The sequence below is a fragment of the Carettochelys insculpta genome, chromosome 6 (assembly GCF_033958435.1).
Source record: "Carettochelys insculpta isolate YL-2023 chromosome 6, ASM3395843v1, whole genome shotgun sequence".
Classification (NCBI taxonomy): Eukaryota; Metazoa; Chordata; order Testudines; family Carettochelyidae; genus Carettochelys; species Carettochelys insculpta.
Window position 1 is genome coordinate 32,517,472 of NC_134142.1, and position 26,925 is coordinate 32,544,396.

General features: G+C 44.1%; 1 protein-coding gene and 1 long non-coding RNA gene across 6 annotated transcripts in view; one reads left to right on the forward strand and one right to left on the reverse strand.

Annotated features, from left to right (window-relative positions):
* The window catches only part of TTC7B (tetratricopeptide repeat domain 7B), a 265,844-nt gene extending 241,731 nt beyond the window's left edge, over nt 1-24,113 (forward strand). For 3 of the 5 annotated variants that reach the window (XM_074996633.1, XM_074996637.1, XM_074996638.1), the window contains one exon: nt 22,901-24,112. In XM_074996633.1, coding sequence (XP_074852734.1) covers nt 22,901-23,122 — 222 coding nt within the window. In that variant the 3' untranslated portion in view covers nt 23,123-24,112. Of the gene's footprint in view, nt 1-22,900 lie in introns of all 5 variants that reach the window. The other 2 variants (XM_074996636.1, XM_074996635.1) reach the window with 2 other exon arrangements.
* Nucleotides 1-26,925, reverse strand: part of LOC142014292 (uncharacterized) — a 57,385-nt gene that overhangs the window by 10,065 nt on the left and 20,395 nt on the right. The window contains exons 2-3 of the long non-coding RNA XR_012645912.1: nt 19,465-19,590; nt 10,291-10,402 (exon numbers count right to left, since the gene is read on the reverse strand). This is a non-coding gene — a long non-coding RNA (uncharacterized LOC142014292). The remainder of the gene's footprint in view (nt 1-10,290; nt 10,403-19,464; nt 19,591-26,925) is intronic.

Genomic DNA, 26,925 nt, shown 5'->3' on the forward strand with positions numbered 1-26,925 from the left:
ATCATGGGTGTCCAATCTTTTGGCTTGCCTGGGCCTCATTGAGTGAAGAGGAATTGTGTTGGGCCGCATATAAAATATATAATATAGTTAATGTATATAAATCACATAATAAAGTTAAAAGTTTACGATCTTGTGGGGCCGCATTACTAGCTGTCCAGGGCCGCGGGTTGGACACGCCTGGTTTAGATAGTACTTGGTCCTGCCATTGGGGCAGGGGGCTGGACTTGATGGCCTCTCGAGGTCCCTTCCAGTCCTAGTGTTCTATGATTCTATGTGTATTTTTGAGGGAGGAGTTGATCAGGCCCAGGTTGGAGAGTGTGAAAGGTGGAGATTATCAGAATGTGTCTGCTTTAGTTGAGCATTATTGTATTTGATACGACACACTTGGATTCTCTCTCCCTGAATTCAAAGAAGCATGAACGTTTTTCCAGTGACTGACAGCTCTGTGTGTTAAGAACTAATTTACCTTTCTCTGAATGATCAAAAAGAATCTAATTTTTCCCAGCAATTGCTAAAATAGCTAAAATGCCTAAGTCTGAGGTCACTGATATTCTGATGAAATTGTAATTTAATCTAATGTATACCCTTTTATTCTAACAGCAAAATTGTTGCAAAGGTGCTAACCATAAGGCCAAATGTTATGTATGTAGGTTATTTAATTTTTATATAACAAAAATCTCCATGACTGAGAGCAAAAAATAGAAAAAATATTAAGGACATGCATAATAATTGCTGTATTTAATTTCTTGTTTTTGTTGTTTTGCTAGTGGAATAGCCAGCCTTCCTCTTTGTATAATGTATTGCAGCTTTGAATTTAAATGTTTAGTAAACTTTTTTCAGAATTTTTGTGGGACAACATGCAAATGTATAAATGCAAAAATATTTCTGAAAAATATGATCATATTTTAAACAAAGCCCTCTTTATTTTTTCAGTTATGGTCCTAAAGAACTCCAGATAGATGAATAGCACTTGGCATGTTTTTTGCCACATATAGCTGGAGGACATTGTGTCTTCCAGGATGGCTTCTGCAGCGTGTCAGCCTGATCTCTATGACTGCTTCTACACTAGCAAGATTTTTTTGGAAAAGCTGAGCATTTTTCAAAAAACCCACAGAGCATCTACACAAAATGTGCTCTTTCAATCTGAAAAAAAACATGCGTAGATGCCCCCTGGGCCCTTCTTTCAAAAGAACAGTACTCATGGTGCCAGATTTTTCAATCCCTGTCCCATTCTTTCAGAAGAGCAGGTGCTGTGTAAATGCTCTCTATTGAAAGAGCAGATCAGTCTTTTGATCCATTTTTTTGTGTGTGGAAGCAATGTTTCAAAAGAAGTTTTTGGAAGATCTCTTCTGGAAGAACTTCTTTCGAAGGATCACTGTAGTGTAGATATAGCCTATGTGTAGAGGTGCTTGGCTCTTTGTAGCATGAGACCCTATGATTATATGCTGTTAAATACACACAGTGCTTTGGCACAATGCTTTAGAATATAATTGCTGTATCTATATCTTTGCAACTCTCCATACTGCATGTTGATTGGCTCATTGGAACATTTAGTCATTCACGTGATCAGTTTTCTAATAAGTATCTCCAAAAATTATGCCCATCCATATTTTCTTATTGTTTTGTGTAAAAGTAGTTATCAAAACTAGATAATTGTTAAATTTCATGTTGTTGTAACTGTAGCTTCTTGAATTCATTGCCCATTTACAGTGGTCCTCTATGTCAAATATGTACTTAATCGTACCTGTTTATTATCAGTGGTTTTGGAAGGTGGTGATTATATGACACGTTTTGCAATATTTCATACCAGATTTGAATATCATAAGGATTTCATTTATTTTTTCAAATCCTGTGGGGTTTTTTTTTGATACACCTTTTAGGCTGGTACATATGTGTAGGACCCTTTAACCTTGATATGACTTATATACATCCTGGGGCCAGCTGCTTAGACAGCCCTGTGGATGGGCACACCAGCCGCTGCTGCAGCAGACTCTCAGTCAGCTGCTCAGGCAGCCCCAGTGCCAGTCATACCAGCTGCTGCTTGGTTGGCCTCGGGCAACTGGTTCCAGGAACCACCCAAGCAGCAGCCAGTGCCGTTTTCCACCTGAGCAATACACTGGGGACAGCTGGAGCAGTGGCTGGTTGGACAGGCCCCAGAGGCGGTGCCCCAACTCCTCAGGGCCTCCACGCTAACTCTAGTCTGACAGTTAGCGCTCCATTTGTGGGAGGCTGCATAGCAAACTTGTGTTCAATGTATAACCTTTATAAATGTGTTTGAATATTGATTTTAAAGGGATAAGACTACTAGTCTTTTCATGAGCTACAGGAAAGCTTTCTGGTCATTTAGTCGTGCAAACTGAACGTGGGCAAAAAAATCAGCCCAATTTTGCCAAATACACATGAGGTAGCTTGGTCTACTGATTTTAGCATAAGCCTAGGAGCCTGAAACTCCTGAATTCTAATCCTGATTGTGCTAATGCCTCATTGTGTCCTCAGGCGAGTTATTCTACTTCTCTCGCTCCCTTCATGTATAAAAAGGAGAAAATATTATTTGCCTACCTAAACCAGTACAATGTGAGGATTACTTAATATATTTAGCATGTACATAATGCTTTGCAAATACTATCAGAACAAAGCTTTTGGAATATTTTTTGATGTTCCTTTCAAAAGATAGATTCTGACGAGGCCTAAGGAAAGCAGCAGGGACCTGAAACTTGTTCACCCTTTCCATTCACATCAGCTATGATTATAATTTTTCACATTTTTTTCTCGGAATGTATCAGATTTTTAGAGCTAACTCTAGGAAATTCATCATCTTAATTTAGTCTCCATAAGTAGAATTTTGTTTGAAGGCAAGCTTTCCAAAAACAGGGACACCTGAATTAGGCTTCTGAATTCATAGCTGTCAACTGAATTTTCCTGCTGAGGGTCCTGAGACCTTGACAGTCTTTGCTACTGGTGGCACTGCTTGTTCTAGAGCCAATTACATAAATGCTTAAACATGGATTCTGAAGCTTAATGTTTTATGCATCCTGTTTTTGAAAATCTGGGCCTGACATCTTCTGTGTTTCCCTATCATTGCTTTCTCCCAATGTTTTTATTGGTGAATTGTTTTTCATCCTCAGTATTTAAAGCATTTTTCTATCATTAGTTCTCTGGTTTTGGGCAATTGAAATTTAATTTGCATTTTGATCTTTAACTCTCGCCTGAAAGAGTATGCTATAATTCATTAGATCCTGCAGCTGGCTCCAGGCTCCTGGAGCACCAGTGAAGGGACTGTTGAATTGCAGTGTAGACGTTTGAGCTATTGACCTTCTCACCTGACAGGGTCGTAGAGCCTCTGCGAGACGGAGCCTAAACATCTACAGTGCAATTAAACCATCACTTAGCCCAAGCCATCAAGCCCCAGTCAGCTGGCACAGGCCAGCCATTAGTTTTTAATTGCACGGTAGACCTGTCCAAGATGCAGATTTCTCCCACCCGTGGTTTTACCTATATCCCATGATATTTTGTGCCTGTATTCAAAAGTCTAGCATACCCATGCATGCACCATTTTTAGAGAAGTCTGCATCTTCACAGTTATGCACTATAGTGGTAAACATAACAAAAATAACACGCCTGATCCTGCAGTACTGCAGAGCTAGGAGAGGAGCTGCCCTGTCAAAAATGTCAGTGCTTTTCCAGTAACCCTTCTGTGAGCCATAGAAAGAAACATTTCCTGGCTTTATTGAAATCACTCTCCTTAATGCATCCAAGTGTAAAGTGGTATATTTTGATTTCAGCCAGGTATTCATTGATCACATTGCCTTCACAGAATCATAGGGCTGGAAGGGACCTCAGGAGGTCATCTAGTCCAGCCCCCTGCTTCAAGCAGGATCAACCCCCACTAAGTCGTCCCTGCAGGACCTTGTCCAGCTGAGGCTTAAAAACCTTGAGGGATGGAGAATCCACCACCTCTCTAGGCAACGTATTCCAGTGCTTCACCACCTCCTGGGAGCTGGAAGGGACCTCAAGAGGTCATTTAGTCAAGCCTCTTACCCTTAAACCAGGATCTAGTACTATCCCTCACGAGTTTTTTTTAAAATCTATTTGCCCCATACTCCTAAAGTGCATCCTCAAGAATTGAACTCACAACCCTCAGCTTACAAGGTGAAGTCTCTAACCACTGAGCTATCCCACTGCCAAGCTAGCCTTCTCCCATCCATGTCGTGTACATCCCAAGAAGGGGAAGGGGTGATCTGGCACAAGGTGGACAGGGAGAAAGCATACAGGGACTAGTGTTTGCTGTGTGAATGGAATACTGGCAACATTGTAACGGTTAGTTTTGGTTCATCTCACATTCTTGAAGGTAACAGAGGCACAAGGAAAGAGCTGCTGCATGCATCTGACTGCAGACCGGGTCTGCATGCTCCTGGGCTGTGTGCTGCAATGATGCCTGTAAAATTAATAGATGAGTGGTATGGGGGGAGCTGACACCTAACATTCTTGTTACTGCTGTTCTTTGAGATGTGTTACGCCAAGAGGTTTAGCCATGTAGTTTCTCTTCCATGAAGTAGAGAGACTCGAGATTGGGATGCTGGAGCTGGACATGGTTCTGCATGATCAAATCTGGAATCAGGGGCAGGCTGATCAATAGGGCCTTACCAAATTCATGGCCATGAAAAATGCATCATGGACTATGAAATCTAGTCTCTCATATGCTTTTACCCTATAGGATACAGATTTAATCAGGGGGAGACCAGCATTTCTCAAATTGAGGCTTCTGAGATAAAAGGCAGTTGCAAGGGCATCATAAGCTTATTTTAGGAGAGGTGTGATGTTGTCACCTTTATTGAGACTGGGAATTTGATCTGGGCCTACTGATCGGTGTATCTACTGACAGCTGTAGAAGGGTGATGAACTAGTGTTGGCAGGGCCACAATACTATTGATACAATTGATGCAATCTCTCCTGACCTTCAGTCAGACCTTGCACATGAGCAGGAAGATGGAACTCATAGAACAGGTGGTCCTGCCAACAGGAGAGAGTGGTTTCTGCAATCAAGCCCAGGCTGTGATTCAGGAAGGAGCAAAACTACAGACACTTCCTGTTGTGCCTTGTGAATTAGTCTGTCTGTGGAATTCCCCACCACTGGAAGATGTTACTCAAAACATCTGGGCAGATGGACTGACTACTCATGGCCATGGAAGGACCTGCTGAGATGGTCAGCCAGGTTGTTCTGAGATTCTAGAAGGTACGGTGCCTCCAGATGTCTTGAATAGTGATGCAGAAATCCCACACATATGAAGGCTTCCTGGCATAAGGAAAAAGAGCAAGCACCACGCAGACTGTTTATGTAGAACATTACTATTACATTGCCAGTCAATACCAACACACATCTGCCCTCCAGACAGGTTTGGAAAGTCTGGTAAGGAAAGCGAGCTACTCTTAGCTCCTTGATGTTGATGTACAGTAAAAGTTCTGCTTGTCTTGAGTCTTGTGTCTTCCTAGGTGTGCTCTACACCCCATTGCTAACATATCTGTGACGATAGACATGTTGGTTGGGGCTTGGAAAGGGGCACTCTTACACACCCCAACTGCAGATTGAGCCTCCACTTGGAGGGACTTGATAACTAGTAGAAGAAATGTGACTATCTTGCATAAGCTGTGTTGCATCATTTGCTGGATCTTATACAGGAGGCCCTGATCCTGTAATCACGAACTCCTTTTCAAGACAACAGTGTACATTGTACAAGTCGCTGAGTCTGCTGAATCTAAGGAGGTTTGGAAAAAGGTTCTTTCTGTGACCTGGCCCTTATCACGGATGGCTATAAACTCCAATCTGGATTCAGCTGGAGGAAGCTCTTTAAACTTGGCCAGAGAATTAAAATAGTGTCTGAGGACTACTTGCTGGTTTGCATTGCAAAGCTGGAGCTCTCCAGTAGACTAGAAGTTTCTACCAAAGAGATCTAGTGTCTTCACATGCTTAGATTTGAGTGTTGGCCCTGCTGCCCTAGTGTGTCTGTTTTATTTGCAGCCACTAATACCAATGTTCCTGGCTGAGAGTGAGTTAAAAAATACTCAGACCCTTTTGAGGGCACAAAGTACTTTCTTTCCACACCTTAGGTAGTGAGGAGAAGAGACATGGGCAATCAGCTATACTATCTTACTGGCATTTTGGGCAGTCTTAATTGGGGTATGGCTACCTTTGAAGGAGTTTCTGATGTCAAGTTGTCCACCATAGGATCAGTCTCCTCCAATACTTCCTCTGCCTAGAAGCCCAGGTTAGTGGGACCCCTTGTCCATAAATGGCAGTGTTGCAGACAGGCCCAACACCTCTTCATGATGGTAGGATGAAGAAGGCACATGTGCCAGAACCAGGTCTTCATATCTAGAGTTTTCTGTAAGCTGTGCATTTATTTGGCCATTCAGGAGAGATTCAAATGCTGCCCAGCTTATTATCAGAGCACCAACAGCTAGGTTTTTTGTGTCTACTGGTGGTGCACACATGCCTCACTGCACATAAAAATTATTCCGCACACACGTGGAAAAAATTCACATATGGATAAAAAAGATTAGAAGGAAGATTGTTCTTGCCTTTCCAGTTTTCAGGAATCACTTTGTGCCAACGTCTCATACCTTGTACCAGGAATGCACCAGCCCCATTCTCATCCCAGCCTCCGCGCCAGCTTGGGTGCCAATTTTGAAGGTTTGTGGTGGTTCCCAGCCCACAGAAGGTGTTGGGGAGCCTGTCTTTCTGAGCCAACTGACCTAGACCTCAACCCTGACCCATGGGCTTGGTGATACGTCCATGGGATCCAGAAGGGCCACTGTGCTATGGCCGGGAATCTGCATAGGGATTGACTGCCCCTCTTCCTGCCTCTATCAGTGTCAGTTTCTTTTAAAAACGTGTGACTCCACCTCCAAGTCCAAAGATGACTCTGATCATGGAGACTGAGACGGTGCCCTACAGTAGTGCAAAGGAGAAGGCATCCAGTGCTACATTATAGCTCTTTTGCTCTTGGAAGGCACCGTGCTTTTTTGTGGTGCAGGGAACTGCCAAGCTATCATAGCTACGAGGTCCCAGGCCATCTCATACCTGTCTGGTGTGGAGGGAATGTCAACCTGGCTCTTCAGTGAAGGGGATCCACCCAGTATGGGCCTTGATGGGACCTCACTGTGAAGCTGTAGTTTGAGTAGGGGCTGAGCATCCTAGCACAGGTCTCATTCTGCTGCTCTGGATATGGGCAAGTGTCCTCTGTCTGTCTCTTTGGACTTCTTGTGCAATGTTGGCAAATGTGAGCAGTGCCAACCACCTGCAAAGGAAGAAGTCTTCAGTGCCAGAGAGTGATAGCTCTGAGGGTCTATGGACCTTCCTCTGCACAACAGGTTCTCTCACTGAGGTTGGTGCATTCTGCACTGATTGCTGAGTTCTGGGCCCAGTGTGGTCTGTGCTGGCTGGGGATAGAGAGCTGACTCCATGACAATCAATTTCTGGTTGAAGTCCATTTACTTTGTAGTTCTTAGAAGTCTTTTCAGATCTTGCACCTCTTTGTGTGGTAGGCTTTTCCCAAGGTCTTTAAACAGGATTCATAGCAGTCTCCTCTTAACATAGGTTTCTAGCAGGACTTGCATAGTTTAAACCCTTGAGGCTAAAACATGACCCAAACTCCAGAATGGGAAAGAACATGCAGGGAGGCTTATTTGCTAATGACTCCCCATCAAAACTCTAATACAAAGCTAATTATAAACTGAAAAAATATTGCCCGCTAGGTGATCACTTGCCATAGCAAGAGGGACAAGCCACCCCAGTGACCACCATGGGCAGTAAAAAGAAAACTGAAGAGGCAAGATGTCAGCAGGGCTGTACATACTGCACCAGGAAAGTGTGACTCAAGGAGGCTTCAGAGCTGCCCACTGGGTATGGCTGGGGGAATAACTTCACACAACTGTGCATGCAGATGTACACACTTATTTGGAATCGACATGAGCAAGCATTTGAAGAAGAAAGTATCTTATTGCAGCACCATAAATAAGTCAGCCATCCCTAGAAGCCTGAGGTGACACATTGCAGAATACCTACAGAAAAGTTTCCTTGAGATCTCTTTGGACGAGTTGTGCGACATGGTGGTGCGCACAAACTAATTCACAGGATCCCTTCTGACTAGCTTTGAAGGGCAATGAGAAGCAGATAGTCACTCTGTCTCCACTAGTTATTTTTCTACCTCCTGAAACACAAATAAAAAATAGTAAATGAGAAGCTCTGTCTCTACAATATCTATGAAAACTGCATTCTTATCAGATGTTCCTTCCTCTGCATTATGCTTGCCTGTATTTGAGTGCTGCAACTGGCTGGACTGCTCCAGGGTTACAAAGAACTCCTGGCTTGCTGTATCAGTGGATTTCTTGGTTATCTGTCACCCAATCTCATCCTACTCCTCTTTTTCCCACAAGTCACCCTCCAGGTTGCCTGCATTGCCCCAAGACTGCAGCTCATCCAATATATCCATAGAGCCCTTAGGTGTGCTGGTGGAGTCACTGCAGAGGATAGCACAAAGCTCATGGTAAAAGTAACATGTCTGTGATGCTGCTCCAGAGTGACTGCTTGCCTCCCTTGCCTTCTAGTATGCTTACCACAGTTCCTTGGCCTTCGTGAGACACTGGGAAGTAGGAGAGTAGCTAGATCACAGCTGTGCCTGCACAACCTCTTTTCCCCAAGAGATCCACTGCCTTCTGTGTACTTAAGTCAGGAGTGCATTTGGAGCATGTTCAGATGTAACTCTTCATGTCAAGCAAACTGGAAATGAATACTCAAAACTGTGTGACTTTTTAACAAGGGAAGGGCTTCTTATATATCTGGCTGCTGGCAGCAGAGTTGAAAACATTACCAGAATGGTCACAATAGGGTGTTGTGGGACAGCTCCTGGAGGCCTCTTAAGTCAACATACGTCCAGGTAGGTAGTCCATCGTGTCTGACAGTGATGTGGTAGACAGAAGTGATGAGAGTGTGCAAAGAACCTGTGCGGGAGAATGTTTAAAGTGGAAATGCCGTTGCACAGGGGCAGTTCCACTCTCTCGACCTCAGAAGCCTGGTTCCAGTGGTACGAAAAGTTGCCACGGCTGGGACTTCCTAGGCTGCAGTGGATGGCTATGCTGTCTTTGGTGCCTTGTTATGCCCTCTGCTCTCCCCAGAGCATTGCAGAACTGCCTTCCTGCTCGTTGGATCTTGCTGTTGATCTCATCCGTCTAATCCGCCGGGGCCAACTTTGCATGCTGGGATAGGCAATTCCCTATCTCACTGCACGTTTCAGACCTGCCAGCTACTCTCACCTGGTTTAGCCCGCCTGTCGAAGCGGTTTATCAGGGTGTGGCCGCTGCATGCTACGGCTTCTTGGAGCCACAGGGAAGAGCTGGGTGCCAGGTGGAGACCAAAGGTGCACGAACTGCTCCCAAAGAGACACGACAAGTTCCCATACCAGAGGTGCTGCCCCTCTCTGGACACCCCATACACCCCAACATACATAAGCAACATAGTATCTACACTTCCCTTGCATTGACCTATGTCAATTTAAGCAGTATGCCTATCATTAGTGGTGGAGTTAAATCAACATAGCAAACGAGTTAGTAACAGGAGAAAAATTGTAGTGTAGATGCTGCTGACTTTATTAGGTTGACATAAACTGCCTTACAGACCATACTCTCTAGTGTAGACAAAATTTAGACTGCAAACAAGGTATCATGCATGCAAACTACAGTTAAATAAAACCAGGTGGATTTAAAGTAATATTACGTGTCTTGGAAAAGAACAACAGAAGAGTGAACGTTTAAAACTGTGTAGGAGAATGAATCCTCTAATGCCTATATGTTTTATTTCTGTGTGTGTTTGAAAGATTGTCTTGAATTAGCAGATTCCTCCTTTTCTAATTCATGCTACAATCTGTTTAGGAGGCAATTGGTACAGCTTTTATTTGGGCAGGGCGAGGGGACGAAAAGGAAGAACTAGATCACATTGTGTATGCTGCTTCCTAGTGAGAGAACAACTGGAAGGTAATGAAAAGAGTCTGTTATTAAATAGTTCATCCCCCTGACTTACATTTTGTCCCCACATGAACCACTCTGATGTTTCAGTGAATTTCTACCCACATAGCTTCAGTACTAGTATCCTCAAGGGAGTGAAATAACCTCTCTACAGTGATCCTACCTATAAATTTTGCAGCTAGACTTACAATGGATATGCTGTGATTATAGATTATGACACACTGTACAGTTTCAAAATATGGCTATAAAATTGTCATCTGTAAAACAACTTACCATTTCATTTAATCAGTAAGGCGATTTGTTTGGAATATGCTTGTTATAGTCAATAATCCTTTTATCACACTATACTAGTATCTTCTATTGAAGTTGGTCTAGTGCTGTTCAGCTGTAAATGTAAATTATGACACATTGTCATAAGATTGCTGAGTATAAAAACAGAACTCAAAATAGTTTCCGTTTTGATAAAAGATATTGATCATCTGTGTAAAAAAAAAAAAAAAAAGCACTTTCCATTATCAGCTGCAACCAGTAATTTATAGAAAAGTAAGAACATTCTTGTTAGATGGGGCCAGTCATTTTCAAGGGGTTTATAAACACATAGCGATATACTAACAATCATTTGTGTTCATTATTGCATGCTGGCAATATAAAGTTCAACACCAATGTTGTTTTTGTTGGAAATGTGTTTCCAACCAGCAGGTTGTTTGTCCTAGCAACAAGTGTTTTGCAGCAGGGGGAACAAGTTAGTATGTTTGAAAGCTGGGGAGATATAACATGCTGTGATCTGGGGCTTAATTTAGTTCTAACACAGAATACACAGCTAATTGCTCAATGGGCTAGCGATTGAATAGTGAAAGCAAGAGAGGCAGGAATGGACATGCAGTGCAAACAATTGTTTAAGATACATGGTGAGCAAATCAAATGTTGACTGCAGGCATTAGTTTCCTTCCAAAGATGAGTAATCAGGTACACTATTGCAAGGTAATGGGTCATATTTTCTCAATAAAAATCTTAGGGTAATAAACCTGCTAAAAAGTTAAGGAGGAATTTCGACATTTTAATGCCATATAGTGAAGATTATCTTTTATTTCAAAATTATTTTTATGAGCAAAAGTGAGAGAAATTAGTAGACAAGAGCTCTACAGTCAGGAACATATGCACTGAATTCCACTGCATCCCCTTGTTTTCCTTTGCCAAAACAGATACTGTGGTTTGAAACACTTTAAACATATATTATGGCTCCGTCTACACTAGCAAGTTCTTTCGGAAAATCAGGCCCTCTTTCGAAAGAACACGCAGAGCGTCCACACAAAATGTGCTCTTTCAGTGCAAAATCAAAAGACAGCAGCCCTTCTTCCAGAAGCCCTCTTCAACTCCCAGATCAGGAGGAGTGCCTCCCATCAAAAGCTTCTTTCAAAACAAAGCATGTGTAGACACTGCAGGCCCTTTTTTCGAAAGAGCAATCCTCATGTCACTGAATTTTTTGATCCCTGGCCTATTCTTTCAAAAGATTGGGGGTTGTGTGGACACTCTCTATAAAGGGCAGGGGAGTGGACTTGATGACCTCCCAAGGTCCCTTCCAGTTCTATGAGGGGTGTGTGTGTGTGTGTGTGTGTGTGTGTGTGTGAAAGAGCAGATCGATCTTTCAATCTGCTTTTTTGTGGGTGGACACCCTCTTTCCAAAGAAGATCTTCAGGAAGATCGTCTTTCAAAAGATCGCTGTAGTGTAGATGCTGCCATGTTGAAGGTTGACTTCAGCCTTTTATACCTACACCCTTTTATGCACTTATATTTCAAAATCTCTAAAGGATGCTTTCTGGAGAAACACAATACACCCATCCCTCATTTGAAGAGTAATTTACTTATGAGTACTCACTAAAATTAGGGACATATGTACCCACCTATATTCACTAAATGAGTAAACTTCCCCTGCTAATATGAGCAAGCCACAGGCTCCCTGGCCGGGAAGCGGGGAGACCTGCAGCCCTCCCCCAGCAGCTCCAAACTTCCTCCAGTCTTAGAACCCCCCCACATCCCAAAACTGCCCCCAGCCTTAGATTTCCTCCCCTCAACCCTACTGCAGCCCTAACAGGCCCCAGCCTTAGATACTCCTCCTCCTCCTGCAGACTGTTCACTGGGGCTGCTAGGCTGGGTGGCTCCCCCAGCCCTCCTGCTCCCAGCAGGTAAGTCGCTAAAACCAATTAACTTGAGTGTTAACTTTTCAGCACCTAGGTATAAGGTAATTGCTATCTCTAGTGATACCTGCCTGAGGCAGCAGTGTTAAGAAACTGCAAATGGCTTTTTTAACAGCCACATGCGGCTCAGAACTGCCCAGCTGGTGACCCTTAACAAATCTAATGGGACTCATAGGCTGGGAATCCCTGCTCTACATACATACACTACATCCTATTTCTGGTGCCAAACTATTCAAATACATCAGAAAAGTACCTAAAGTCAACTGATTTATGTCAAGTTACAAGCCCTTGGAAGGAAATGGAGACTTTTATGTGTATTTTAGTGGGAATTTAGTATCACTCTTGTGAGTTTTCGCCTATAAGCAGAAATTTGGGAACCAATTGTGCTCCTATAGCAAGGGATGAATGTATTTTAAATACTAATGACCAACCTAGTTGCCATTAAATTTTTTTCAAAACTAAGATCTCAGTTATTTTGACTCTAAACACACACAACTCTATATTTGATGAATATAAATTCTTTAATAATAATATGAATTCAAATATATTTGAATGCAATATACCTCAAATGAGTGGATTTCAAACTTATTTGATTAGGCCCCTTTCTTTGTGTCTGTAATTGTTTATTATGTACACACAGACACACACACATTGCATTCAAGCTCTGAAGGCAGTACTACACCAGCAGCAACACAAAAGGATGGTAATGTGAAAAGTGATATCTGTCTGTCACTTACCACCGAAGGCTTAGCATCCCATTGCCACCCTTGTTTCTGCACTGCTGCTGCCACCCACAGCTGACAGCCAGAGCCCCACTGCCTCTGGGTGAGATATTGAGGGTAGGGAGGGGAGGAAGGTGAGGCAGAACCAGGATGGCCAGGTTCCAGCTGTCAGCTTTATCCCTCCCTCCTGTATATGTATGCACACAGCCATCCAGTCTGACAGTTGGAGCTCTTAATAAAAAAAAAAAAAAAAAAAAAAAAAAAGGGCAGTGAGGGGTGCAGACTATTTGCGCCTCCTTTGAGAGGCCTGCCATATAATTTGAGAACCACTGTCATAAATGATCCAGAAGGAATCAGACCAATGACTGAATTTTTCAAGACAAAATTGTACTAATTTGGATAGTATTATAGATGGGCAAGTGAGAGATGGATATTTTGAGAGCTGTCCTGTTGTATGGAAAATAACACTACAGAATAATCCAATCCATTTTCTTGTTTGATTATGGGTTGGTTTTACTTAATCCTTAATTTCAAAACAGATGTGCATCTGAGCTTTTACTTTGTTTGCTTGACATATCTAATTATAATAATTACAGACAGAGTAAATGTTCCATGTGCATTTAGTTTCCAAAGGAAAGCGCTAATAAATTATTTCCTTTAGAACTTCGTATTTCCTGTAAAGAGACAAGCAAACATATTTCACTACAAATAAACATGCTAACAGAGGAGTTCGAAGTACTTAGGTGAGAGGGAATACATTGAAATACCTTATTAACTTTTAGAGCTGTCAAGCAATTATAATTTAATTGTAATTAATCATGCAATTAATCACACTGTTAATAGAATACCATGTATTTAAATATTTTGGGTATTTTCTGCATTTTTCAAATATATTAATTTTCAATTACAACACAAAATACAAAATGTACAGAACTCGATTTATATTATTTTATTGCAAATATTTGCACTGTAGAAAGCAGTACTTTTCAGTTTGCTTAATACAAGTACTGTAGTGCAATCTCTTTGTCATGAAGAGAAGTATGAGAGAGATAGCCGTGTTAGTCTTTATGTTCGAGAACAACAAGAAGTCCTGTGGCACTCTGTAGACTCAGATAGTTTGGAGCATAAGCTTCTGACGAAGTAGGTCTTTACCCACAAAAGCTTATGCTCCAAACTGTCTGTTAGTCTATTAGGTGCCACCAGACTTCTTGTTATCATGAAGGTTAAACTTACAAATGTAGTATCACAAAAAATAACTGCTTTCCAAAAATAAAACAGTGTCAAACCTTAGAACCTGAAATTCCACTCAATCCTTTTTTATTGATCAGCCAATTGTTCAAATAAGTGTGTTTACATTTGCAAGAGATAATGCTTTCTGCTTCTTGTTTACAGTTTCACCTGACAATGAGAACAGGCATTTGCATGCCACAGTTGTAGCAGGCTTTGCAAGATATTTACATGCCATGGGACACATGTTCATACTGATGATTAATTCTCCTCAATAACAGTCCACAACCGTGCAAACTGTTGCATATTCATTTTCATCAGATGAATCAGATTCCATCAGCAGAAGGTTGATTTTCTTTTTGGTCGTTTGGTTTCTGTAGTTTCCAAATCAGATTGTTGCTCTTTTAACACTTTGGAAGGCCTGGTCCATGCCTCATCTCTCTGGCTGTGGCCACACTAGCAGCTCATTTTAAAAATTATTTTGAAATGAGCAGGAGAGTGACTACACAGCAACTGCTCATTTGAAATTAATTTCAAAAGTAAAATGTGTTCATTTTGAAATCGTTATTCCACTCCCGTGTTGGGAATAACACTTCCTTTCGATTTTAATTTTGAAATTAAATGTGTGTAGCAGCTCTGTGGCTGCCATTTCGAAATGGTGGCTTAAAGCTGCAGAGAAACAGAAACCCCATGCAGGAAGCTGTGTGTGTGCTGGCAGCCATAGGAGGACGAGGTAGCCAGACAACACTCCCTAGCACCCCCAGAAAGCGACACCCCACCATGGTTGGACTGATGGCCAGCAGCCAAGACCCCCAGGATCCCCGTGGAGCCAAGGGGTCTGGGCAGCGGGGCTCCCAGGGCTCTGGGCAGCCCCCAAAGAGGAGGGGGGCCCTTTGGCTGGAAGCTGAAGTCCGGGACCTGCTGGCTGTCTTGGGCGGAGGAGGACATCCTGCTCAGGCTGGAGGGGCGGAAGAGAAACGCAGACACCTTCACCCGCCTTACCAGCAACCTTGCCGCAAAGGGCCCCCCGCCTCCAGACCCTGACCACGTCTGCTCCAAAGTCAAGGAGCCTGCGGCAGAGCTATGCCTGAGCAAGGGACTCCGTCATGGGCAGCACCAGCCACCTGCCCCTACTTCAGGGAGCTCCACCAGCTGCTGGGACCCAGGGAGGCTGCACCACCCAAGGAGACCCTGGACACGATGGAGCCGGAGGGCAGGGCGAGGAGCCCCAGCCAGAACCCTCGATGCCCACCCCCACCCCCCATTGCAGGACTCGAAGTACCTGCTGGCACCGCGAACAGCAACAGTGGGAGCGAGGGACTGCTGTCCATTGCCGAGCCCTCTGAGGGCCCTAGCCAGGCTACCTCCACCCAGGCCTCCCCTGAACCACCAGAGGAACCCTCAGGTAGGACTGGTTGTGGGGTGCCCTGGTCATGTGGGGTAGGGGGGGTCCCCAAGGCAGCTGCCATGGGCCTGGGCACATGGCCACGGGCCAGGGACCCAGGGATGGCCGTCATTGCTGCCGGTTGTGGCCTACATGGGGCCATGGGCTGCCGTGAGGGTCAGAAGCCCAGAAGGGCTGGAGCAACCACTCCAATGATGGACCCTACAGAAGACTGGCCACCCCAATGCCCCTCACCACAAGCAGGGTGGGATGGTGGTGGGGACAAGGCTGCTGGTCCATGGTATCCAAGCTCATGAATGACAGGGCACCACCCTCTCACCTTATGTCTTCACAGCCTTGGCATCTGCCAGCCCCCTGGATATGCCCCCAGCAGAGGAGGCTGAAGGGGTAACACCTCCTGGGACCGGGCACCATGGTGGGAGGAGCCGCCACTGCAGCTGGGCAGATGATCTGGCAGCAGTTCAAACGGCTGTATGGTGGGAGCAGAACTGCTTGCTGCGGGAATGGCTCTGTATGGAGTGGGCGACCTGGGACCGGGTGGCTGGGTATCTCAACACCCTGACCCAGGCCATCACCAACCGCCTGGCCCAGCTGCCCGCCCCATGGATGGCCTTTCCCACAGCACCCCCTTGCCCCAGCCCCACCTTCTTCCTCGGTCCCCTCCTCTTCCCCACCCTCCCTCTTCCCTAGCCTCCCCCTCTTCCCTGCCTCCTCCCCCACCTGCACTTACAGCTCTGCTCCCAGCCGATATGACCCTGGCCTAGCAGCAGGAGCTGGCACACTGGCTGTGGCCAGGTGAGCCCTGACTGTCCGTGGCTCCCCCCCTCCTCCCCATGAATCCAAGCCCCCAGAGATCCCTGTCCAGCCCTACCTCCCTGTTCGACCTGCCCCATCCTGGACCTGCCGTGGTCCCTGGACCCGGGGCAGTCACGGCTCCAGGGGTCATCGTGGCTCCCGACCAGCCACTCAGATGGAGCACTGAGGCTCCCCGCCTCCCTATGTATATAGTTCACCCCTGCCCTCCATGTAAATAGTTCACCCCCCGCCATAGTCACATGTTCTTTGTGTTCCAAAAATAGCAGTTGAATTTATTTAACGGTGCTGTGTGTTCTGCCTCGGGTAGAGGTGGCAAGGGGCGTGCTGGTGGGGCAGGGGTGAGAATGGGGGCTGGGGTGTTGAATGGAGTGAGCCAGGCCAGGTCATGGCGGCCCCCAGGCAAAGGTCTCCCAGAGGGCCTCCCGCACGCGCACCCCATCCCAGTGCACGTGGCGACATGGGACCGCACGTGGCTGCTCATAGTTAGCATGGCCTCGGCTGCCCAGTGTGCCACAAAGAGCTCCTGCTTGCTCTCCACGAGGTTGCGCAGTGCACAGCAGGAGCCAACAACTGCAGGCACGCTGGACAGGCCTACCTGCAGGCGCATCAGGAGGCACCTGAAACGTGCTTTCAGACAGCTGAATGTCTGCTCCACGATGTTCCTGTCATGGTTGAGGCGAGCATGGAAGAGGTCCTGGCTCTCATTGGTGTGTCCTGTGGAGGGGCGCATTAGCCAGGCCTGGAGTGGGTAGGCAGCATCAGCAACGATGGACAGGGGCATGGTCATGTCCCCCACCGGCAGCTCCCGTGTGGGGATGTAGGTGCCCTCTGCCATCCTGTGGCTGAGCCACAAGGTCCACAGGATGCAGGCATCAACCTGCCCGGCCAGCCCACACACATCCATGAAATGTCCTCGGGCATCCACGAGGGCCTGGAGGACAACGGAGTGGTAGCCCTTTCGGTTGATGCACCGTCCCTGGCTGTGTGGTGGGGCCTGAATGGCGATGTAGATGCTGTCCAATGCACTGATGCAGTTGGGGAATTCCAGCTGTTGGAAGCATCCGCGTTCCCAAGGCAGATCATGCGGTGCAGGAGGATCCTGTTGATGGCGGCGACAGCCTGTAGGTTAGAGGGCACAGGCGCCCATGAGTGTGTGGTAGCATATGGGGGCCCCCTCCCTGGGGCCCTGCTCCCCGGGACCACCCTCCCCAGGACCCCACCGTGGGTGCGTGGCCCTGGGTGCTTTACCTCAAGGAGGATGACCCTGACGGTGGCCTTCCCCACCCCAAATTGATGGCTGACTGAGCGGTTGCTGTCCGGGGTGGCCAGCTTCTACAGAGCGATGGCCACTCATTTCTCCAGGGGGAGCGCGGGCCTCATGTGGGTGTCCTGGTGGCGAAGTGCTGGTGCCAGCTAATGGCACAACTCCATGAAGGTGGTCCGAGTCATCCGGAAGTTGCGGAGCCGCTGGTCATCATCCCACCATTCCCCGCTGGTGTGGTACTGCCAGAGGCGACAGAGGGGCTAGAACAGGGGGTTCTTCGGATGCACTGTGGGGGGAGCCTGCAGGAGGTTGGCCACGTGACGGGCGGCACGTAGCCTCATATGGCATGCTGTCAGGATGGCCAACAGGCTGGCCATGATGTCCAAGGTGTCCCCTTCAGTGATGTGCTGCGGGTCCATGGCAGGCAGTGGTGTGGTGGCTAACCAAGGCTCTGCCAAGTGCTGTGCTGGAGGTCGCATGCTGCAAGCAGCCAGGGTCCTCAGCATGTGCATGTGGGATGTGTTTGGGAGGAGCCCTTCAAGGGGTTGGCTTGCCTGTGCTCCAGGAAGGGCTTGTCAGCCATTCGACCCTGCCCTGGCCATTTCCTGCCCTGTTATTTCAAAATGAAGCTGTGGCTGTGTACCGCTCCATTTCAAACTGACTGGGAGTCTTTTCAATGTTGCGATCCGCATTTCGTGTGTAGTTGCTTCCATGCCACTTATTTCAAAATAGCATATTTCAAAATAATGGATAGGGATAAGCCATTTCAATGTCACTCTTTAGTGTGGCCACAGCCTCTCAGACATTGGAAGGTACTTCAGATGCTTAAACCTTCAGTTGAGTACTGTAGTTATCTTTGGAAATCTCACATTGGTATCTTCTTTGCATTTTGTCAAATCAGCAGCAAAAGTGTTCTTAAAATGAATCATATGTACGGAGTCATCATCCAAGATGACTATAATATGATTTATGTGGCAGAATACTGTCAAACAGAGCTGGAAACACACAGTTATCCTTCAAGAAGTTCAGTCACAAATTTAATTAATGTGTTATTTATTTTAACAAACGTTGTCAGCCTGGCTCTGGAATGATACCTTACATGAAGGAACGTTTGAAGGTTTAGCATATCTGGCACATACACACCGAATGTCAAATGCAAAAATACCTTACAAATGCATGTTCTCACTTTCTGGTGATTTTGTAAATAAAAAGTGGGCAACATTATCTCCTGTAAATGTAAACAAGTTTGTTTGTTTGTTTGTTTTAGTGACTGTCTGAACAAGAAGTAGGACTGAGTGGACTGGTGGGCTCTGAAGTTTTACATTGTTTTGGTTTTTACTCCAGTTATTTCACAAAAATTTACATTTGTAAGTTGCACTTTCACAACAAAGAGACCACACTATAGTACTTGTACGAGATAAACTGAAAAATACTATTTCTCTTGTTTTTCCAAAGAAAACTGATTTTTGAGTGAGATACTTCTAAGTAAATGAAACTTGTGTGAGAGAAACACAGATGTCCCTAAGACTAATTTTTGTCATGCTTCTAAACCAGCACTTCCCAAATTGTATTCCGTGCAAAGTAAATGTGTTCCATGAAATAAATTTAACATTAGTGATATTTTCCTTCTAAAATATTAAATATGAAATAATGTGTATCAGAAATACTAAGGTATCTGAGTAGTATTTAGATTGTAGGTATGTTAATATTTATAATGCATTCATAATAGTATAGTTGTTCTGTGACTCTTGTCAAAACAGAGTTGGTTCAGATTGTTTCAGCAAGAGTCATGTTCAGAGAAATCACGTGATGCTGTACCTGATATAAGGTTCCAACTCTTCAGCCTGATTCCTAATATTAAGTGGATTTGTGATCAAAAGATGCAAAAACTCTCTTCCAGTAAAAACCATCAAATGTTACTTATTTTTATTTTCCAGTAGTTATCTGTAAAATAAAACATTTATAAAAACACAAACTCTAAAATATTTTCCATACCTAATTTGTTTTACATTTTTTTCATAAAAACATTTTTTAAGGACAGTCCTTTTCTGAACAAGATTGTTCTTTCTATTTTTGTACAAAAGGCCAACACTAACCATGCTGCTTTTGGCTGTTACATTGATGTTTTGTTTTGGGTTCGTACTCAATTTTTAGTGTTTATACTTAATTATAGGGTTGCTAACCATCCTCCTGTCAGAAGGACATTAGTTGTTCATTCAGATGATTTTCTCTTGTTATTTTTTGGTCTTTGGAAAATAAAAGATGTCTAAAATAATAACTCTTTTAAATCAACTTTTGAGGATTATGTGCAGCAGTTTTTTGGTTTGAAACCCTTTACCCCCTCTCTTTCTCTGACACACACACACCCTGACCAGCATCTATATGTTCCATCAGTATATTCCAAGACCAAAAGTGTTCTGTGGCCAAATTACTGTGGGAAATGCTGTTCTATACTATCAAAAATAAACATTTTTAAACACACAACATCCAAATCTTGTGACATACCAAATGGAATTTGAAGTTCAATAGTTCTGAGTTATTTTCTAGACCTTAAGCCTACTGTTTTCTAAATTTTGCAGAATGAGTTTCCTAACCCTTCCCTGTCATTCACACTTTTTTTTAATTATTTCCAATCCTCCAAGTGGGCAAGGTCCTTTCACAGTACATTTTAGAGGCAGTTCATAGCTGTAAGCCAGCATCAGTCTCTTCAAGCCGCCCGCCCCTCCTTACAGGTTACCAGAATATCTTATTTTGCAGCCAAAACTGGCAATTGCAGCTTCCGTGCTGATCGCTCTGCTCTTAAATTCATATTTTTCTGGTGTCTATGAAGAGATTTTCTTCCATTAGTTTTTTTTCTTCCCCTCTAATTTCAGTTTGTTTTTTCATCTGTTCTTTGCCTCTGTTCTTCTCCATTACTATCCCAGAGTTTTACAGGCCACAAGGGAAGCCAAGCTGCTCCTCATAGCTTGTATGTATATGTGTTCACGTTTATATACCGATTAATAAAGCTTTTACTTTCTATATAGTTACTTTCTCACACATAGGCTATGTCTACACTAGCCCCCAGCTTGGAAAAGGGGGATGCTAGTCAGACACTTTGGGATATACTAAGGAGGTGCTGCGATGAATATGTAATGCCTCATTAGCATAATGGCAGCCACAGCACTTCGAAAGTTCCACATTCGATCATGCGTGGCTTGTCTACATGCAGTCCTTTTCAAAAGGACACTGCACACTTCAAAATCCCCTTATTCATGTTTGGGTATAGGTCTTTTCGAAAGGGACCCCATGTAGACAAGCCATGCGTGATCGAATGTGGCACTTTGGAAGTGCTGAGGCTGCTGTTATGCTAATGAGGTGCTGCTTATTCATTGCAGTGCCTCATTAGCATATCCCAAAGTGTCTCATTAGCATCCCCCTTTCGAAAGGGGGGCAGCTAGACTTAGCCATGCCGAAAGAGGGTTTTTTTGTATGAATATAACCAAAATTTTCATTGGTTTGGATTCCATTAGATGGGGGAGGGAAGGGGGATGCTGCTAATTGCAGGGACAAAAAGTGGGACATGAAGTAAAAAGTTTGCTTACCCCTGGGCTTATCAGTTAACTTCTGTCTCCAGGGTTTCAACAGCATCTGTTAAAGCATGTTTTATCTGAAGTAAAACATGGTTACAAAAACAATAGCTGTCAAAAGTTAACTGTCTTAGCAGATGATCAGGAAAAAAATGCAGATTTTTCATAGAAAGTTACTGAAGATTTGATGTAATTTGTTTTAGTCTCTACTATTATCAATCAGGCTAATACCGCTACAAAACCATGTTACTTCCTTTGCTTCTGAAAATTGTTTCTTTAATAAGTGGGCAAATGAGATGTGGCATATTGGGAAAAATATATAATTTTTCTTATACAAAATACTAACATTTTAACTAGGTTAGAATATGCACAAATTCCAGAAGAATGATTTCTGTAAATGAGTTGGGAAGAGATGCTTTTATATACAAATCAAGTACCTTTTATTCATTTATTTTGATGGCAATAAATTATAACTTGAGAATGCTACACTAAACCAGTTTAGTGCAGAGAACATCCACAGAGTCCTTCCTGCCTAATTTTTTCTGAATTAATTTGACAGTCTAATTTTAAAATCTCTCTCAGAAAGGGAATGTCATCCCAAGAACAACTGACTTGTGGTAAGTTAAAGCACTGATCACCATCACTGAACAACTCAAAAAATGAAACTGCAATACCTCTGAGATAGCAAATCCATTAGAGCAGAGGTGCACAAAGTGGGGAGTTGGGCTCCCTTGCAGAAGGGCATGAAATTTTGTAAGTGGGGGCACAGCATGATTGGCTACTGTGTCTCAGGCTTATCCATCCCATTAAAGTGTTGAAATATGATAGTTAAATATGAGTATTCACATTTATATACCGATTAATAAAGTTTTTACATTCTACATGCTTATTTCTTTACACATGCCAAAAGAGGGGCAGGTTTCATATGAACATCATGGAAATTTCCATCGGTTTGGATTACATTAGACATACTGTGGGGGTGGGTGTCCTGCTAATTGTAGGGATGAAAAGTGGGGCACTGACATGAAAGGTTTGCTCGCCCCTGCATTAGACTGTTAGAAATTAGACATAACTGCATTTCTGCATTAAATCTGTTGCTGAAACTTTATTTGCTTTCTTCTCCATGAATTTAATCTTGACAGTCAAGCATTCGTAAGTTGTTTTATATAATGCACTTAATAGTGTACTTACAATAGAATTTAATGTAGTTGACAGGAAGAGAGCAAGTAATTGAGATGCTAGGAATTATAGTGGATGGTTAACCAATTGCACAGAATCTCTGCACTCGTTACTTTTATGTCCAGTTGGTGCTCATGAAGGTATGAGGACTAATTGTTTAGAGTCGGCTTGTACAGCTCTGCCAGTTCTTTTCTGTTTCATTTCTGCACCTCAACTTAGCAATAATTCTTCACCATGCTACTGAAAGCTTTTATAAAATAAACCAATATGCACACACTCCTTTTCATTTACAATCAAAAGTAAAATTTGAACCTATGTTTGTAAAGTAGAGTTGCTGAAATCGAGCTGAATCATTTAGCTCTTTGTTTTTGCTTCTTTCAATGTTAAGTTGATGTAACTTGGATCTGGTAAAAGTCCTATTAACAGAGGTTTGCTCGTGTTACTACTGCTAGTGTTCAGCATTTCAGGTGGTGTTCTCAGGTACGTCTGCTTATATTTTATTGCAGGCTCTAATACTTCACCAATTAGGACGCTATAGTTTGGCTGAGAAGATTCTCAGAGATGCAGTCCAGGTGAACTCTACAGCCCATGAGGTGTGGAATGGTCTTGGGGAAGTTCTACAAGCTCAAGGCAATGATGATGCAGCAACAGAGTGCTTCCTGACAGCATTAGAGCTTGAAGCCAGCAGCCCCATCGTCCCTTTCACCATTATTCCACGAATTCTTTGAGGTGACACCTTGATCACAGAGTTCATCATATTTCAGGTTTTGATTTGAGGGTGAGGAAACAACACACAGTTCTCTCTGATAATGCAGGTTGGTTTCACAGATACCAGAAAAACCTCACAATTTATTATCATGGGGAGCCTGACAAAGCATTGAGGTGATACGATATTTTAACGTTAGTGAGGAAAAAATGACTAACCGAAAACAAATCACCGCTCCTAGATCACCTACATTTTCCCCCATGGTAGTTATGAAACATGAATATATTGTTCTAATGGATAATGTGCCATATTTCAGTAGCTGACATCTGAGTGTTATGTAAAAATTATAATGGAATCCACCACCAAATGCAGAGTAATATATTTGAATTACAATTCAGTGGCAGAGCAAATTATTTTTAACAGACTGTCATGAAAACTGTTCACTCTCCTCCTCCGTCTCATCCCCTCTTGGCCTAAAGTCAAACTGTGAATTTTCTGTTTTTCCATCTCTATACTAGTCCAGGCCAGAAAATCAGTTGAAGAGTTCTTGGTTTTGGTTGTTAATAACTGTGATTGTGTAGCTAATTGTTATCTTTACTTAGAACAAAGGCTGAGTACAAGAATATTTATATTTTACCAATGTATGCCTGTTAAAAACAAAGAACATATTCGTTATTTAAGTGTATCTTTTTAATGTGAATTCAGAGTTTATTTATCGATGGAAATATGTAAAAAGAAGCTTCAGATGGAATATTTACTGACATTCCTTATACATTACCCACACTTGGAAGATTATGTTAATAATAAAAAGATTTTTAAATGGCCCCAGTGGCTGTCCTCCGTTTGAAAGGACAATGAAAGGAAGTGGAACTGGTAATTGTGAGTGCAGCTCACTGATGTTGGTTTTGCAGGAGATCATTTAACCTTGAGAAGATCACCGTTAGCACTGCTTATGGGCAGTGAGGTCAAGAGACAAAGGAGCACATGCAATATCTTTGCCTAGATAGCTAGTTTTGTAAAATCTTCCCATACCTCATTTTATCCCCCAAGAACATTAAAAAAATAAAAAACCCTATGCCTCCACTCCCAGGGTAAATGCACAAATTGATTTAATTTGGACCAATATGAAAATTCGAAAATCAAACCAGTTATACAGAACATTTTTGAAAACAAAATATTATATTGGGACTCTGAGAGCTCATTGGTTTGTTTGCCCTGCTACACCTGACTGTTTTTGTGCTTTAGCAGAAATATTCATCAAATTATACTTTGCTATGTTGACTGATGTGTTAGAAAACTGAGTACTAGTGGCAGACAGCAATTTTGTGTTTCTTTGGTGAATCCTAGACTTCATAACCCTGCAGTCTGCTTTACCTGTACCCTTACTGTATTTAAAACTAACGGTTTCTCCACAGCTTTCACCATCTTTTGTACCCATCTCACAAAAATATCCCCCTCACTGATTGTCTTAAGAACGTTACTTGCATGTCAGTGGCAGCAGCTGTGCCAGATTGTTAGTAGATAGAAGCCTTTGCCAGAGCTTTTGGGAGGTAAGTGGAGAAGAATCCTCTACACTGGCTGTACAGAAGAGAGCCAGTCCTAACATTCATCCACCTCTCCATTCTCATATGGGGAAGATGTTGAATCTGGGAAATTTTCCAGATTCAGCAAGCAAGGCGATCAGGGGTCCTTGCACAAAACCAGGGGGGCTGACAGCCACCACAGGCCCCAGGGGCAAGGTAAGGAACGGGACCTCAAGCAGTCAGCCCTGAGTGCTGCTAGACTGTGGTGTGCTCCACCCATGCAGCCCTCAGAGCCAGGCAGATGGGGGCTTTGGCAGCAATTCAAATGAACCTGGGGCTTCAGCTGATGCAGTAGTGAAAGCAGTGGCCAGGAGCTCCAGGCCCCTTTGAATCACTGGGTGCTGGTGCAGTTGCCCCCTTCCCCACTCCTCTGTCGAAAGGCCTGCACAAAACATGCTCTTTTCAGTCTGTCACTCATCCACAAGCAGTGATTTTAAAATATTCAGCATGTGCATGAAGTAGTGCCAAGGTCTGCAGCCAAAATAGTGAGAATAGCCATTTTTTCAAATTGTTACAAAAATCAATACTCCAGGAGCTGCAATGCATGCGACTACGAGACAGTCCTCAATCAATAATGTCAAACCCTACTTTTTGTAGCCCCTGTTATAAGAACAGCGCGCACACAATGATTTCTACCAGTTAGAAAGTTTATTTTCACCCGTGCATGTGAGAACAAATGAGGGCAGGGAAAATGCCGCACCTGGAAATAGGCTCGTAATCAGAAAGGAGCAATTTTCACATCAACCATCCATACCCCACTCCCATGCCAGGCTCTGCCACACCCCGCACCCCCCCCATCATCAGGCTTTACCCACTTTAGCCCCCAAATTTGCCCCTTATAGCCAAGCTTTACCCCCCTCCCCTGCTTAACTTCACTCAGCCTCAAACCTATCCCATGGATTAACCTGCCTCAGCCAAAGAGCTCCTCCATGTGCTGATGCTGCACCTGTATGGCTGCTGCCTCTTTCTCAGCAGGGGCAGACTCAGCCACTCCTCCCTGCCCCAGCACTCCTGCAGGCTTAGCACTTCCCCCTGCAGTGCAGGCAGCTCCCAGCCCTGCTACTGCTGAAATAATGGAACTGAATTTAATTGGTTCAAGAGCCAGACCCCTCCTGCCACCCATTAACCCAATTAAATTTAGCTCCATTATTTCAGTGGGGGTTGGGAGCCACAAGAGGAGTCAGTGGTGGAAGTGCCCGAAGCTGCAGCTGACTCCTTAAAGAGCCTCATTCAGGTCTGGAGCTGCAGGTTGCTGACCTCTGAGGTAATGGATGACTCTCCAGCACAGAGGCCCTTTACTGGCCTTGCCTCTTCATTTACATTCTAACAATAGGAGACCCAAGCCAGCCCCATGCTCAGTGAGGCACTATTTTTTCTTTTTATTTCACATGGGCAATGAGATTGAGGCAGCTTTCCAATTTTACGTATTAGAACACATATCTTCTGTAAAGCACTTGTGATACTGTGTACCTCCCAATTCATACACCCAGGCCTAGGCAGCCAAATACCAGTCAGAACAAAACCATCACATTACTCCTTCCCTTTTATAAAGTGTGTCATACCTATCCCGTTTGCTTTCTTCACTCGACAAGACATGATCCTGTTTTCCTTGCCAGCTGCTTAAGGCTGTGCAAAGGTGGGTGGGGGGCTGCAACGCTACTGGCCGCCCCTGTGCAACTGTGTCAAAAATAGTGGGGAGTCCCATGGTGCCTTAAAGCAGGGAGGCACATAACTTCTGCTGGTTGCCCCAGCTTCTGCTGCCTCTCCCCACTGCCTCAGTTGCTGAGGGAATACTGCGCGTCACCTCCAGGGGCTTGCCTGTCGCTTTCAGACAGGCTGGGCAGGGGACAAAAAGTGGGGCCCAATGTGAAAAGTTTACTCACCTCTGCTTTAGGCAATGTCCTGGTCACCCAGCCATGACCTCTCCCATGAGCTACAGCTAACAGTCTCTGACCTCTTTCAGCCTTTAATACATGGTTGCTCCCAACTGCAGTATGACCCAATATACCATAACTAAACACAGCCTCCAAAAAAAATTCACATTCTCCATACACAAGCACCCTGTTGGAAAGTCTATAGAACAATTATTAGTGAATCGCTCTTTCAATCTGCTTTAGGGTATGCATACTCTGTTTTCAGATATTTGTTGTCAGAAAAGCTTTTCCAACAGAAACATTTGTTGACAGCTGCGTCTAGTGTAGCCGTACCCCTCGAGAGGGCACTGCTTGAAATACCAGTTGGA